At 35.7% G+C, this 17,526-nt stretch overlaps 1 protein-coding gene across 5 annotated transcripts in view; it reads right to left on the reverse strand.

Annotated features, from left to right (window-relative positions):
• Positions 1-17,526, reverse strand: part of CNTLN (centlein) — a 263,049-nt gene that overhangs the window by 134,474 nt on the left and 111,049 nt on the right. For all 5 annotated transcript variants that reach the window (XR_012495705.1, XM_074330346.1, XM_019739197.2 and 2 more), the window contains one exon: positions 17,274-17,468. Coding sequence is in view for 4 of the 5 variants with exons in the window: in XM_074330346.1 (XP_074186447.1) it covers positions 17,274-17,468 (195 nt within the window). In the remaining variant the exon portion in view is untranslated. The remainder of the gene's footprint in view (positions 1-17,273; positions 17,469-17,526) is intronic.

Here is a 17,526-nt window from a genome sequence, read left to right on the forward strand (position 1 = left end):
GAAAGGCTTAACAGCACTCTGAGCCTAAGTTAAGGTACTACAATCTGATCTCGTCCTTGCCAACTGAGAAATGAAAACACTTTACTTGATGCCAAATAGCCACTATTGATACTAGATTCGTTGATTGGCAAGAAAGCAAAGCTAACTAATACAGACATTTTTTTCTCCTTTGCTGTGTTGGAAAATTGTACAAAATCAATTCAGCACTGCTAAACAAAAGACAACAGTTTTTTAAATCCATGTGTAAGTATTCCACATCACAACTAGATAATCCCTTGCAAAAGTTGACTCATTAAAGCTCCTACCTTACTGGAATTGTTGTGTCAAAGAAAATTTGATCACCGTGGGATAGGCTAAATGGGTATGAAACCAGTATATACATTTTTTTACATGTGTTCATTCAATAAACATTTACTGAAATTAAAATATCAATCACTCGAAAAAACGGTGGGGATAAAAGCATAAGACAGCAACCTTCCTTAATTTCAAGAAGCTCACAGTCTAGAGAAGAGTTAGACAAGTAAAACAATAAAGCTGAATACGTGCTAATGCACAAAAGAGATACACATCTCAATTTTAAGAATAAAGCTTCAGGAAAAAAGTGCTGAGTAATTATCTTAGAACTGAGTCTACAAGGTCTAGAAGCATTAACAAGGTAGACAAACAAAAAACTGTGAAAATATCCATTATAAATATATAGAACTCATTTCCTGAATACTTAAGGTCATGTATATCAATACACAAAACAAAGAAAAACATAAAAATACAAACTGGTAGAACATTTACAAAAGAAAAGTAAGAAGTACAAGTAAAAAACCTCACTAGTTTCCAGAGATGAAAAACAAAAAGAATCAATTAATAAGGCCATTTTGAAATGGTAATAAAGCGTTCAAGGTTATGAAAGGTGGGCCCTTTGATAGACTGTGAGCAGATCATTCTGTATAATCTTTCTGGAATATAGCTTGGCTTGCTATATACAAAGGTCTTAGGTTCATAATCTTTAACATAGGGATTTTACTTTTAAGAGTTCATCTTACAGAAACAACCACAGATGAGAATAAAGATACACAAACAAAAATGTTTATGGGAGTATAAAAATCAGAGGAAACAGAAAAAACATTTGAAATGATTTAAATGTCCCAGAGAAGGAAAATATTTAGGTAAAAATAACACATTTCTACGTTATACTATTAGATAGTCAAAAAAATGTTCTCAAATGTTAATTATAATGAAATGGTAATAAATGGTACTTGTACAGCAGGACACAAATTTATATACTGTATGACTCCAATTATATAAACTATATATTCTCTATGTACTTTGTATACCCCCTATACACACACAGAGCCACATTTGGGGTTCAAGAGCAAAAGCACACTCAAGGTCTCAGGCCATGTCTCTCGTGGATGAAGGAGAGGCCAAGCACTGTGGCTGAGACCTAGTTCCCTAGCTCTCACCTCAAACCTCAGATGTCACAAAGAAACCCCAACTATAGCCCTCCTGTCCCTAAATACAATGCCTGCCACCAATTCGCTACAACTAACTTCCTAACGCCTTTAATCCTGATTTATGTGAGATAGAAATCTAAAAAAAAGAAGCAGTAAGGAGCTTGAAGATTTAAAGTCAAACTGACCAGATCTGAAAAAGAACAATAATATAGCTGAAGATTTTTAAGAAATCAAATGGAATTCTGTTACTCACAACAAACAAAATGAATCCCACATAGATTAAAAACTTCTATGCGGAAATAAAAACTGTAACACTTTCAATGAAAATATAGGAAAATATCTTTATGAGTTCAGGATAACACAGGACTTCTTAAGCAAGACAATAACCATCAAGTTTAAGAGAAAATATCAAGAAATTCAAGTACATTCAATTAATACTTCACTTTTCAAAAGACCATAGAATAAGTAAAAAGAAAGGCCACAACTTAGAAGACATTTGCAACAATATAACCAAAGTTGAGACAGCTGGTTGAGCTCTAAACTCATTTCTTCTTTTTGGAAATGGATACATATTTCCCGATATTTGGGTGCACATATTTCCCAACATTCTTTGCATTTAGATAACATGTAGCCAAATAATTGAGTTATGCCCAATAATACTCCAGTGGAAGTGATATGTATCTGATTCATTCAAGCCTGATTAATAAAACCTTCCTAAATGTGATTCTCTAGAGCTTTTTCCCTTCTTTCTAGCTGGAGTAGAAATGATTCTAGGACAACTTTGGGAGCCGTATACAAAGCTAGTGGATCTAAAAGACGAAAGGAGCCTGGATCTCTAAATTACTGCTTGAAGTTGAAAATCCAAGTAATACCCACACTGGATAGTTACGTAAATAAAAAATAAATTATTTTAAGGCACAGAGATTTGGGGTTTATGTAATACATTACTTTAAATAACATTACTTTAAGTAACATAGCAAAAGATTAGTATCCAAAATAAAGAACTTCAACAAAAAGGCAAACATTCTAATAGAAAAATGGGCAAAAGACACAAACAGGTATTTTACGTAACAAAAATAAGATGCTCAAACTCATTAGATATCAAAGAAATATAAAATGAAATCAGAATTGAGATATAATTTTATCCCTTTTAAGAATGTAACTAAGAAGTCTATAATTTGAGACAGACACTTTGGCAAACAATTTGGCATTTTCTTGTTAGCCTCAATATTGGCATATTCATGACAGGCGATTTCACCCTTAGCAATATATTCTAGAGAAAGACTTGCACACGAGTGTCTGGAGGCATACTAGAATGTTCATAGCAGCAATGTATAAAAATTCCTACAGCTAAAAAAAAGTTCATTGACAAAAAGAATGGAAAAATAAATTACAGCTTATTCATACACTAAACTGCTACACAGAAGGGAATTATAGCTACACTCAACAGCAATGAGCTATCTTACAAAAACAAAGTTCAAAGAAAAAAAAGCAAGTCCCAAAGGCTGATATATATGGAAGATGATATTGTTAAGGTTTAAATAAAAGCAATACTAAACAGTACATTGTTTAAGGAAACACAGTTTTAATAGGCAGGAATTAATAAACAATATCCAAGAGAGTGATTATCTTTAGGGAAAGAAGATGGGACAGGGAGGAAGCACACAAGTAGCACCAAGCGTATTGGTGACAGTTACTGGTGCGTCCACAGACAGTACATTATTCTTTTGTAGACTTCAAATATTTAGTAACAGAAGTTTTTGAAAAGAAAGTGAGAATATAAGGGAAAGCAACATACAGAAAGACAATTCTCTACCACTAAAAAGAAGGAATGAATAAAGTATCTGTGAAAAGAAATAAAAATGAACAAGCCTGTGGTCAAACCTCGCAACTCCAATCTTGTGGTCTGCTGTCAGCCACATGGAATGTACCTCATTCAGAGATAAATATAATAATTTGAAGGCTTAGGCTTCTCTCTAGTCCTCTCCTGCAAGATGTTCCTCCAAGGCAAGAAACTACTTCTGCATGAAAAAGATAAACAATCACTCTGAGATAAGAATAGGCAGTCATTCAGAATTCAGCTAGTTAAGAACAGGGTGCTAAGAAATCAAAGGTCACAGGTTTCAATCCCTTATGAACCAATTAGTTTTGCCCTTTTCTATGGCAAAGACTGTCAGTTAGCTCACCAATAATTCTGATAAGTGAGATCAGGAAAAAGAAAAGATGAATCACCACCAACACAAGAAAAAAACAATCTCAAATTTACTAACATGACATAAGAAGTGTTTTTCTTATATAGTAACTTTAAAAGCTAACATGTATTACTCTTAGCTCACCATGCATCGCCTCATGTAATCTTCATAAAACTCGTATGAGGTAGGTACTATTATAATACCAATTTTACAAATGATAAAACTGACACTTGGCTTCTCTAAAGTAACAAGGTAACACAGATAGGAGTACCAGATTCCAGAATTTATGTTTTCTATTATTCTGTAAATAAACCCAAGAATCATGCGCAGAAAAGTCCTGATATGAGAAATGGAAGAAAGAATAAAATCTTCCTACCATTTCCCCTCAACTGTATAATCCATTTGCCTATTTAATTCATTAATCAAAGGTTGATCCCTGGACCAGCTATAACAGCATCATGTGAGAATATGAAAGAAATGCAGAATCACAGACCCCAGTCCAGACCTACTGAATCAGTCTGTGTTATAACAATGTCTCATTCCAGGTGACTTGGATGCACATTAAAATCTAAGAAGAACTTGGCTGGACTATTCTCAATATCCAGGATATACCATACACTTCCTCACCTCTGGGCCTGTGCTAATTCATTTCCAACCAGAAGCTAGAAACTACTAAATAATTTCAAACTGACGTATTCCACTTTCTCTGTGGAAGCTTTGGCAACTGCCCTCCTCTCCACACACATGCTCCCTGCAAAGCTTCTCTCCAAAAAGCTCATACTTTGCTCATACTTCCACTATAGCACATTCTATAGCAATTATTTTCTTGTGTGCATACCCATTTGAATGAATTGTAAGAGCAGACTGTCTTATTTATCTTTGTATCCCTTCACACTTAATCTAACACCTAAAATACAGTATGACTTTAATAAATATTGACTATATAGCTGAATAACACATGAATGAATAAATGAATGAATGAATGATGGATGGATGGAAGAATTGATGAAGAGGTGAGTCTAATTCGACTGACTCCTGAAGAGTTATAGTACCAACATTATAAAGAATGTATTACTAATTGGTAGAAATCCCAAGTCATTTATTTCTCTCCATTCCTTTTACTATTTCCCTAATTCAAAGCTTCCAATTCTCTCTACATAACTTCAGTGTACTCTTTCTTGTTAGGAGAAATGCTGGAATACTCTTTCTTGCCTCAAAAAGTGGCAAATCCACTCTTCTAGATGCTAGGCCTAGAAATCCTGGATCCATTTTTAATTCCTCCCTTCATCTCACACTTCACATCTAAGCCATCTTCAAACCATAGCTTCTACCTTTGAATTATTTTCAAAATCAAAACAATGTCTCGTAACCAAATCTAAGCACCATTTGAGTTTCACTTGCACTATTACACCTGCCTCTTAAATTTGCCTACCTGCTCCCATCTTTGCCTTCCTATAGCGTATTTTCTGCATTGAAGCCAGGGTGATTCTTTTAAAACAGTAAGTTAGATCTTATCACTCTTCTATTTAAAACACACCAAGGGGTTTCCATCTCACATCCCTCTGGTGGCTTCACAAGGCCCTAGGAGACCTGCCCTCCATCTGCCTCTCTGAGGTCACTCTCACTCTTCTTTATCCTCGTAGCTCTCTTGGATGGAGCCACACTGGCCTCCTTGCTGGGCAAACTCCTGTTTCGTGAGCTTTGCACTTGTTGGTCCTTTCTGCTTGGAATGGTCTTCTCTCGACATGTCTAAATGGTTCACTTCCTCCAGGTTTCTTCTTAAATGTCACTTGATCAGAAGAGCTTTCTTCTACCACCATACATGAAATAACATCACCATTCAGTATCACGCTCTGTCTCACACTGCATTATTTTTCTTCACAACACTTTTTACCATATGATGCATTTGTTTGATGGCAACTCTCTGACTTGAGTGTATGCTCCACGAGGGCAAAGACCTTGTTCTGTTCCCTAAAGTTTCTTCATTACCAAGAACAGTCCCCATCACATTGTGCAATATCAATATTTGTAAAATAAGTTTAGATATATCAACTAATAGAGTTCTGATTAATGATACGATTACTGCATTTGCTATAAAATTTTAAAGAAAATGTCTTAATAAGTATAAAACCAACTTTCAATTCAAAATTCTTATCCTTAAACATCTATATCAATCTTCCACATAACAGAAGCGCAATATTTAATCAATCCATAAAATTCATACATTTTAAGGTCAACTCACTAGGTACATTAAAATTCCTATTCAGAGAAACAAGCTTAACAATATCTAACTAACATTCATCTCACTTTTAAAGTCCAGTTGTATAGAGTTGGGATAGAAAAATTATTTTGAGTTTTTTTCTTTCAATGTCTCAGCCTGAAGTTCCTCAAAGCTGAATATAAAAACTGAAATTACCGGGCCTGAAAACATTTATTTGACAGCTCTGGCCAGTATGTCATATCCCGTTTTCACACCTAATATTTATGAAAAACATATAAATACATTTTATATATTTATGAATATATTTATTGTAAGTATAATTAACAGTCTGTTCTAACTATCCCACTAACAAATCTAATGATCAAACTCAATAGAACAACAAACAGCACTCTGTGATTAAATCAATGCAGATTTAGAAAAGTAAAAGTAGATACTGAGAAAAGTCAACCAATCTGACAGTCTCAAGGGGCACATACACTCCCTACAAACATAAATACATCACATTACAAACTGTGCCACAGAGGAAGGAGGAACATGCTCAGCTGAACTCAGGGAGAAATATGGCTAAGCTATATGTACATATAAATTGTAAGCTGCAAGACAAACGCTTTTCATGGCTGAAGTACTGTCATGCCCCTTAAAACTAATACTCCAGCAGAGTAACCTGGTTAATAGTATGAGTAGTAACCTGGTACCCAAAAACACATTCATTAAAAAGAAACAGCAATACTGGCAAAAAAAAATAAAAATAAATAAATAGGAGGAGGAGGAGGAGGAAGAGGAGGAGGAGGAGGAGGAGGAGGAGGAGGAGGAGGAGAAGAAGAAGAAGAAGAAGAAGAAGAAGAAGAAGAAGAAGAAGAAGAAGAAGAAGAAGAAGAAGAAGAAGAAGAAGAAGACGACGACGACGACATTGGAGAACATAGCTTCCCTTCTCCCCACAAGATTAACAAGTGGACAGCTGTCCACAAAGAAAAACAGTGCTGAGAGACTACTACAGTACATTTCATAAGTTTTAGCAACACAGGAACAAAAAAACTAAGAGGAGAATAACTGCACAAGAGGAGAAGAAGATAACTTCATTTTGCCTTATTTTTCCATCCCCTAAGTTGGCATTGTTCAGCGCCAAGAAGAATTTTCCCAGCTAGAAAGAGATCCTCTAGCCAAGAAAGAAAGAGCGAGGTAAACAACTAGCTTCTACAGGCTCTGAGAGCACTGCACAGAGGTCCTACTTTAGTTTCACCCCACCTAGAACAGCACAGTGAGACATATTGAGCCATCTAGGAACAAGGAAGAAAAGCAGAGGCTATTATCTGCAGTCAGGCAACAGGACCGATGGACAGTTCACAGAGCTCTGCTCTTCAGACAAACTCAGTAAAGTTCACTACTGAAATAGCCAATGGCTATCACATCCATCAAGGATGCCCTGCAGATCTCACCATGTTTAGCTCCACAGGTTTTCACATTAGCTGATGCCCGCAGCCTGAGTCCCTCCTGCTCCATCTGCACCACCATCCCCTTTCTGCTAAAACCATGCCAGATACATCCAAGGTTTCTGTGGCTGATGCAAAAATGTAAGACACCAGCAGCCTAAGTACCTCTTTGCCTACACTGGATCCTAAGAGCTACATCCACAGCCAGCTTAGGCTTCTGCAGCTGTGTGAGTACAAGTCGCCAGACTGGGCCAGTGGGCACTATCTTTGTACTCTCCCTCTGCCCTACTCCAGGTCACCAATCTCTCTCTGAAAGGACATTGTGGACATGTCTTGTGCTCCAGCTTTTCTGGCTGCAGCCCAGGGGACACACCCTCTGATCACTTGTCTGTGGAGGTCAGCAAGGCTTGTATTCCTGGGTCCAAGAGGATGATAGCAAACAAAACAGTTGTTAACCAGCTATTCCCCTAGGGCTCAGCATTGAGTCAGAAACACCAAAATCCCAGCCTTTCCCTGAAAGAGGCTTACTTGCATATCCTAGAAGATGCAGCCTTAGGGTCAGGCTTCTAATTTAATATCTAGTGGCCCGACCATAATCCTCTGCAGAGACCAGGAAGCCTGTGGATGCTATCTTAGCACTGTCCTGTACCTTACTCCAGGTCCCTGATATCTCCCTGGAAAGAGCAGTACATACATCTGATGCCCTGACTTTTGTGACTATCAACCAGAGGATACATCCCTTGATAGCCTGGTTCTGATGGCCTTTAGGGCTTGTGTTCATGGGTCAGTGAACTGTAGCAAACAAAAAAACAGTTCTTAATTGGCTGTTCTTACAGGGTTCAGTGCAGTGGGAGCAGAAAGAAATGCCCATCTACCAATCTCTGCATGAAAGAGGTCTATTTGCAGACTTCAAAAGCTGCTGAGTGTCCAAGTTCCAATCAGCCTCCATCTAGGTGCTGACTGAGATCCTCCCCATAAAAGACTGACAGATCTTGGCACACCCTCAACTACTGGGAACCACAAATAATTTTTTAAAAGGCTGCTTGAACAATCACAAAGGTTTAAGAGACAATCAAGAGCTAGGCTGAATGATAAGTTCATCTCTTACGTGATACCACTCCTTCAAGTCTGGGAGAGTTGTCTTGTTTTATCTAATGCACAGCAACTAACCTAGAGAGTCAAGGAAAATGAAGAAACAAAGGAATACATTCCAAACAAAAGCATAAGCTAAAATTGCAGAGCAGACCTTAATTAAATGGAGATAAGTGATTTTCCTGATAAAGAGTTCAAAATAATGACCATAAATATGCTTACTGAGGTAAGGACAACAATGTATGAACAAAGTGAGAATTGCAAGAAATAGAAAATATTCAAAAGTACCAAACAGAGATCACAGAATGGAATAATATAATAGCTGAACTGAAAAAAATACACTAGAGGAGTTCAACAGCAGATAACATGAAGCAAAATAAAGGATAAGAGAGCTCATAGGCAGGGCACTGGAGTTTATCCAATCAGAAGATCAAAAGGAAAAAAGGATGAAAAAGAATGAAGATAGCATAGCGGAAGGGCCTTATGGGACAACATCCAGCAGAATAACATTCACATTATAGGGATCCTAGAAGGGGAAAGGAGGAAGGAAAAGAAGAAAAAGATTATTTCAAGAAATAATGGCTGAAAACTTCACTAACCTGGGAAAGGAAACAGACATCCAGATACAGGAAGCTCAGAGAGTTCCAAATTAGATAATCACAAAGAGACTCACACTAAGACACATTAAATTGTCAAATGTTAAAAACAAGGAATCTTAAAATCAGCAGTAGAAAAACAACTCGTTATGTACAAGGGAAAACCAATGAGACCATCAGCAGATTTTTCAACAGAAACTTTACATGCCAGAAGAGAGTGGCATGATTTTTGGAGCGGTAAAAGGGGAAAAATTGCCAACCAAGAATATTGCACCTAGCAAAGTAGTCCCAAGTATATATATCCAATTAATAATAACAAAGGAGCCAAAAATATACAATGGGGGAAAGATAGTCTCTTCAATAAATGGTGTTGGGAAAACTAAACAGCTGCAGGCAAAAGAATAAAACTACACCACTATTTTACGCTATATACAAAAATCAAATCAAAATGGATTAAAGACTTGAATGTAAGACCTGAAACCACAAATGTCCTAGAACGTAGGTATAAGCTCCTTGACATCAGTCTTGGCAATAATTTTTTTAGATTTGACATTAAAAGCAAAGATGACAAAAGCAAAAATAAAGAAGTGGCATTATATAGCAAACTAAGGAGCTTCTGAACAGCAAAAGAAATGATCAACAAAATAAAAGGGCAACCTACAAATGGGAGAAAATATTTGAAATCATGTATGTGATAAGGTGTTGATATCTAAAATATATAAAGAACTCACACAACTGAATAGACCTCCAAAAAATCCTATTGGAAAAAAAAAAAAGAGCAGAGGATCTGAATAGACATTTTTCCAAAGAAGACATACAGATGGACAACAGGTGCACGAAAAGGTGTTCAACATCACCTTTCACCAGGGAAATGAAAATCAGAAACATTAGATATCACCTCATACCTATCAGAACGGCTATTATAAAAAATACAACAAATAACAAATGTTGGTGAATATATGGAGAAATGAGAACCTTTGTGCAGGTTGGTAGGAACATAAATTAGTATAGCTACTATGGAAAAAAATGGAGGTTCCTCAAAAAAGTAAAACTAGAACTACCGTATGATCCAGCAATTACACTTCTTGGTATGTATCAAAAGAAAATAAAATCACTATCTCAAAAAGACATCTACACCCCCATGTTTGTGGCATCATTATTTAAGTGGCCAATACATGGGAACAACCTGATTTTTCCATCAATATATGAATGGATAAAGAAAATGTGGCATTAAAAAAAGAAAGGCAATTTAACTATATGCACCTGAAGGGAAACAGGACTTGGAGTTGAACTCAAACCTAATAGTTAAATTCTGATTTGAGAGAAGGGTGAGGGGGTGGGGGGGAAGGAAGAAAGAAAGAAAATAAGGAAAGCTTCAGCATTTATATGAGTAATACAACAGAAACCAGAGTCTCTATAAAATACATATATATATATATATATATATATATATATATATATATATATATATAATAATATAAGCCCAAATTATACTATATATAAACCCAAATTATTAGACATAGAGGAAACATTAATACATGACCCATACTCAAAAGAAAAGGAAAACCACTAGTCATCAAACCCAAGAAGACCCAAAAGATGGAATTAATATGTAATGATTTTAAGGATCTATTTTAACTATTATAACAAAGACCTAAAGAAGAATATGTTTGCAAGATATGAACAACATACAATATTTGAAGACTAAATTGCAGAAAACACTTAAGAGCAAAATGGAGATAACAGAAGTGTCAGATGACTAAAAATTCATAGAAATTATTTAACCTGGAGAACATAGATTAAAAGATTAAATAAAAATAGACTTGCAGATTGTTGAGATAACATTGAAAAGTCTAACATGAATGAAATGGGAATCTCAAAAGAAGAAGAGAAAGGAGTCAGAAAAATATTGAGGAAATAATGTCAATATCTCCAATTTAGTTACAAAATATGTTATTTACAAAATTCAGAAAGCTCATCAAGCTGCAAGAATGAAAACCATACCTGGGAACAACATACTTCAAATGCTTAAAAACAAAGGTAAAAAATTAGAAGAAGAGCCAGACAAAACTGACACATCACATTTAACTTAACAATGAAACAAATTCCCACTGACTTATCATCAGAAACAGTGGAGTCCAGAAGATGCAAAAGTGAAATTTTAAAATTGCTTTTAAAATATATATTAGGTTGATGCAAAAGTAATTGTGGTTGTTGCAGTTATTATACTTTTAACCTTTTAAACCACAATTACATTTGCACCAACCTAATATAAACAATTTCCAGTTAAGATGATAAAGTAGGTAAACACTGTGCTCACCTCTTCTCAGGACCACATCGGTTATAACTAAACCACAGAACAACCATTATTGGGAATTGCCTGAAGTCTAACTGAACCACCAAAGCCCTACAACTACAGACATATAAAAGAAGCCACCTCAAGACTGGTAGGAGTGGCAGAGATGCAGAACGCGCTGATCCCACACCTGCAGGTGACAATTAAACATTAGAAGGGATATCTCTGCTGTGGAGATACCCACGTAAGTGTGAGGGTCCCAGCCCCATACCAGGTTCCCACCTCAGGGTTCCAGTACCGGGGAGAAAAGTTCCCATAACTTCTGGCTGTGAAAACCAGCAGCGATTGTGGCTGAGTGAGCCAGAGGGTCACTGCACTCCCAGGCACTCCTCTTAAAGAACTCCCGTACAGACTTACTCACTGATGGATTCACCAGCTCTGAGCTCCAGCACTGGAGCAGCAGCTCAAAAGGTACCAGGTACATATGGGGAGGAATAGAATTGTCTAACTTCAGGGAAAGGGATAGAGGAGCACCTTTCTCCTAGAGTGAGGAGCTGGTGGAAGCCATTGCTTCTTTGTTGAATCCTCCCCGCTGTGCTTGCAGATGCAGGCAGATGCCATATCTGAGTCTCCATCCAACTGACTTTCGCCTTTTGGCTGCCCCACCTTAGTGATTCCCTGATATTCCACCCCACCCAACTTTTGGGCACACCCAAGCTGTTTCCAGTGCCTTTCCCATACAAACAACCTGTCTTAGCTCATGTTTCGAACTTTCATAAAATCTTTCAAAGGTTCACAAAACCCAAACAAACAGCTCTGGCTTAAGCATGTCCTATACCTATGGCTGAGCCCAGCATTAGCGAAAAGCCACCTTTGGTATGCAGATTGGTTTCTCAAGGCACTTCCAAGACCACTGAGGGGCGGCCATCTGCAGATTGCTTTTTAACTCATACTAGGTAGCCCTAGGTAGGGTATAGGCTGTGGCTAAACTTGGACTGTGGTGGGCCCCTTCCAGGGGGCCCTGGGGCTAGCAGGCCCAGTGGCCAGCTTTGGAACAAGCCAGAGTATCACCCAGCCGCATCCAAGCATGACACACCCAAAGGGCAGACTGGGCAGACATCAGTGCCCTGCTCTGTAGGATCAGAGCTCCTCCGCTGTAGTCACAACCAGCCCTCACAACAAACAACCCTGAGACCCAATCCCTCCCATTGATGTGCAAATAGTAACCAAAGCTAAACTTCAACAGGAGAGCACACACAACCCACATAAGGGACACACCTGGAGTGCATGGCTGAAGTAACCAGGAAGATTGCACCACTGAGCCCCACAGCACATAAGGCCATTGTACTAAGACCAGAAGACAAAGCAGCACTACATAATACCTAGAAACAAACATAGGGAGGCAGCCAAAATGGGGAGACAAAGAAACACGTCCCAAATAAAAGAATAGAACAAGTTAAAAAAAGAACTAAGCAAAATGGAGACAAGGAATCTACCAGATACAGAGTCTCAAATACTGGTTATATGGATGATCTCAGGGAGAACTTCAACAAAGAAACAGGAAACATAAAAATGGAAATAGAAAACACAAAAAAGAACCTGTCAGAAATAAAGAATAACTGAAATGAAGAATACATTAGAGGGTATTAACAGAGATTAGATAAAGCAGAGGACTAAGTGAGCGATTTAGACTCTGGGACAATATCAAGTGCCCCAACATTCGTATCATAGGGGTACCAGAAGGAGAATACAGAAAACAAGGAATTGAAAACTTATTTGAAGAAGTAATGACTACAAACTTCTCTAACCTGGTGAAAGAAACAGATATACAAGCCCAGGAAGTGCAAAAATTCCCAAACAAGATGAATCCAAAGAGGCCCACACTAAGACACATCATAATTAAAATGCCAAAGGTTAAAGACAAAGAGAGAATCTTTAAAGCAGGAAGAGAAAAGCAGTTAGTTACCTACAAGGGAGCTCTCTTAAGACTGCTGATTTCTCAACAGAAACTTTTCAGGCCAGAAGGGATGGCAGGAAATATTCAAAGTGATGAAAAGCATGGACCTACAACCAAGATTACTCTTACCCAGCAAAGCCATCATTAAGAATCAAAGGACAGATAAGGAGCCTCCCAGACAAGAAAAAGCTAACGGAGTTCATTACTAACAAACCAGCATTAGAAGGAATCTTAGGGGACTTCTTTAAGATGGAAGGAAAAATAATAATTATATATATATATATATATATATATATATATATATATATATATATGAATAATAAAATACATACCTATACTACATATAGACACATATCTATCCATAATTACTTTAAATGTAAATGGATTATAGGATCCATTCAAAAGACAGGGTGGCTGAATGGATATGAAAACAAGACCCTAACACATGGTGCCTACAAGAGAATCATTTTAAATTGAAAGGTACACACAGACTGAAAGGAAAGGGATGGGGAAAAAAAAAATCATGAAAATGGAAACAACAAAAAAAGGTGGGGTAGCAATATTCATACCAGACAAAACAGACTTTAAAACAAAGCCTATAACAAGAGACAAAGAAGAACCCAGTAATCCCATTTCTGGTTATTTATCTGAAGAAACACAAAATGCTACTTCGAAAGGATGAATGCATCATATGTTCATTGAAGTATTGTTTACAATGACTAAGAAGTAGAGGCAGACTGAATGCCTGTGGATGGATGAATGAAGAGAAGGTGGTACATATATATGATGGAATATTGCTCATCCATGGAAAGGAATGTGTTCTTCCCATCTGCGGCAGCATGGATGGACCTGGAGGATATTGTGCTGAATGGAGTGTGTCAGAGACAGAAAGACAGATGCAATGTAATTTTGATTATATGTGGAATCTAAAGAACAAAAAAACAAACAAAACAGAAACAAACTCAGATACAGAGAACATTTTGATGGTTGCCAATTGGAAAGGGGCTTGGGAGTATGTGAAAAACAGGAAGGGATTAAGAAGTATAAATTGGTTATTACAAAGTAGTCATGGAGATGTAGGGTACAGCATAAGGAATATAGTAAATAATATTGAAATAACTATGCATGGTGTCAGATCAGTACTAGATTTATTGGGGATGAAAGATGGGAGGGTGGTTGTGGGGCAGGGTAAAAAAGGTGAAGAGATTACAAAGTATAGTAAAGTATAGAAAACAATAGTCAATAATATGGTAATAACTATGCATAGTGCCAGGTGAATACTAGACTAGTAAGGGAGATCTCTGTTTAAATTATATAAATGTCTAACCACTATGCTGTACACCTGAAATTAATATAAAATAATATCGAGTGTCAAAATAATATTGAAATTAATATAAAATAATATTTGACTAAATAAATAAATAAATAAAACATATAAACAGTCAATTTACCAAAAAGGAAAGAAGGAAAAGAGGCACAGAGGGACAGAAAAACAGGACAAACAAAAAACAAATGGTAAGATTACACCTAAACCCAACCATATTAATAATTATATTAAATTTAAATTGATTAACGCTACAATGAAAAGGAAGAAATTGTCAGAATGAATAAAACAAAACGGGACCTAACTATGTACATTTGGCATATAAAGACACCTATAGGTGAAAATTAAAAGGGTAAATTATACCATACAAAATGTTTAATCGTTAAAGAGACTTGTTATAATTGTTATATTAATATCATAAAATTGCACTTCAAATCAACAGAATATTACTACAATTAATAGGGACATTTTATAATGACAAAGGGTTTGATTAAGCAGAAAGATGTAACAACCATAAATATGTATGCCCCTAACAAAATAGCTTTATAGTATATGAAGCAAACATTGACAAAATTAAAGGAAGAAACAGAAAAATCTACAATCACACTGGGAGATTTTAATACCTCTATTTAGTAACTGATAGAAAAATTGATTAAAAAACTAAACACAAAAATCATTAAAGACAGAAGATCTGAATACTATTAATCATAATGACATAATTAATATTGATATTTAAGGAACACTCAACGCAATAGCTGCAGAATACAAATTGTTTTCAGGTATACATAATACATTCACCAAAACAATATGCTGGGCCACTCTGACCACAATAGAATTATATTAGAAGTGAATAAAAATAATATATAAAGGGGTAAATAAAAACCCAAATATTTCAAAAGTAAACAACACACTTTCAAATAACCTAAGGGGCAAAATGAAAATCACAAAGGAAATTAGGAAGATTTCTAACTGAATGCTCATTTGTAAAACTGACAAGCTGAATTTCAGTTTTACAAATGAGCATTCAGTTAGAACTCTTCCTAAAATTTCTATAAAAAAGCAACAGAACAGGAATACACAAAGCATTCTTAAAAAAGAATAAAGTGACTCTACCCTCATTTCAAAGTTACTATAAAGTGCCATATGAGGTTAGAAATGCATGCACATGTGTACCAGGAATCATGTACAAAAATGTCAATTGTAGCATTATTCATATTAGTAAAATACTGGAAATAACCCAAATGCTCATCTACAAATGTATGTACAAGTAGTTATAATATAATTATATATAATATGTTAAATCAGTAAGAATAAATGATCAGTTATATCAAACAACATAGATAAATCTTAATAACATAATGATAAGCCAAAATTGTCAAACCCCAAGGCAACACAATATGATACATTTTTATAAATGATAAAACTAAACAACATACGATTTACTCATAAATTTGTGTGTGATAAAACTTTAAAAAAATAATCAAAATGAAACACACGTTAGTGGTTATATATAGAGAGAGAATCGGGGTACCAGAATGGGAGGAGCATACAAGTAGATGTAAATCATTAGTAATGTTACAGTCCTTCCTAGTTGGCGGTGGAACCGAGGTTGTTTATTATAATATACAAACAAATTAATTAATTGAATAAAATAGGCCTATACATGTAACATAATACTGTGTCATGACACAACATTTATGATTAATCCAATTCTGTGCACTTGATGTCCAAAAAATGCAATATACTACAAATTTAAAAATGGTAGTGTTAAGGTTGACCTGTTACTAAAACAAAATATTCTGTGTTGAAAATTACTGTTCTTCAATCATTAATAAACACTTCAGCATGCAATTACCTGCTTGTAAATTCCATTTCTGAACTAAATTAATTCATACTCAAATTTAAAGGAATGTTGAATGCCTTAAACCAAATAAATCTCCAGGAATAAGATTGTTTTTTATAATGTATATTTAGAGCTGAAAGTTACGTTGAAGATTACCTACAAAGAAGTACCAATGAGAGAACATTTGGTATGTGCCAAGCTCTGCACTTGATATGCATTATCTCATTAATCCTCAAAACTCTATGACAATAGATACCATTAATATCAACGTTTTATTTGTGAAGAAACTCTGGCTAAAATGTTTAAGAAATGTGTTCAAGTTCACACAGCTCAAAGGCAGAGCTGTAATTTGATCCCAGGTTTATTTGCATCCTGAACCTGCATATTTACCTATACATTTGTACTAACTCACAAGAAATAGGTAGGAAGGTCAATTGAACTGTAAAATCACATGATCACGGTAGCAGCAGAATCGGAACTAAAAGGTATAAAGTACCAGACATTATGGCAAAGTAGTGTATGAGACTTGCCATTCAATACTCTTTCTATTCCATTACCTCATTCAGTCAAAAATTCTCAAAATGAGCATGACCTATTACTTTTCTCTTCATTAGTGTAAACTAGCAAACTATTTTATTACAATAACTTCACCAGATATAACCTTTGTTTCTACATGCATTTCTATTTGAATCCATATTGCATGTGACATTCATGTATACAAAGAGGATAAAAAAAATCACAACACAAAAGTCTGTCACAACTTATAATATTTGCAAACTTATTTAAATTTTTATGTTTTAGTCCGTTGTAGATGATTTAATATGATATCGCAACATTTTTGTAATGGGCAACATTTTTAGAAAACGTCTCTCACCTGTTCTGAATGGTCTGAATCACTTTCTTGAGGGAAAGGATGTGGTGCTCCTTGTGATTCCTGAATCTGTTCTTTTAATTTAGCATTTTCTTGCTCCTTTTGAAATAGCTGCTCTTGAAGACTGACGACACTTTGCCGGAGCATAGCTTCACTTGATTTTGTGGTTTCAAAACAAATATGTAACTCATTGTAAAGCTGTTTCAAAAAATATATCCCAATTTATTAATAATCAATAAAATAGTATATCTGTACA

This window comes from Rhinolophus sinicus, linkage group LG04, assembly GCF_036562045.2.
Source record: "Rhinolophus sinicus isolate RSC01 linkage group LG04, ASM3656204v1, whole genome shotgun sequence".
Taxonomy (NCBI): Eukaryota; Metazoa; Chordata; class Mammalia; order Chiroptera; family Rhinolophidae; genus Rhinolophus; species Rhinolophus sinicus.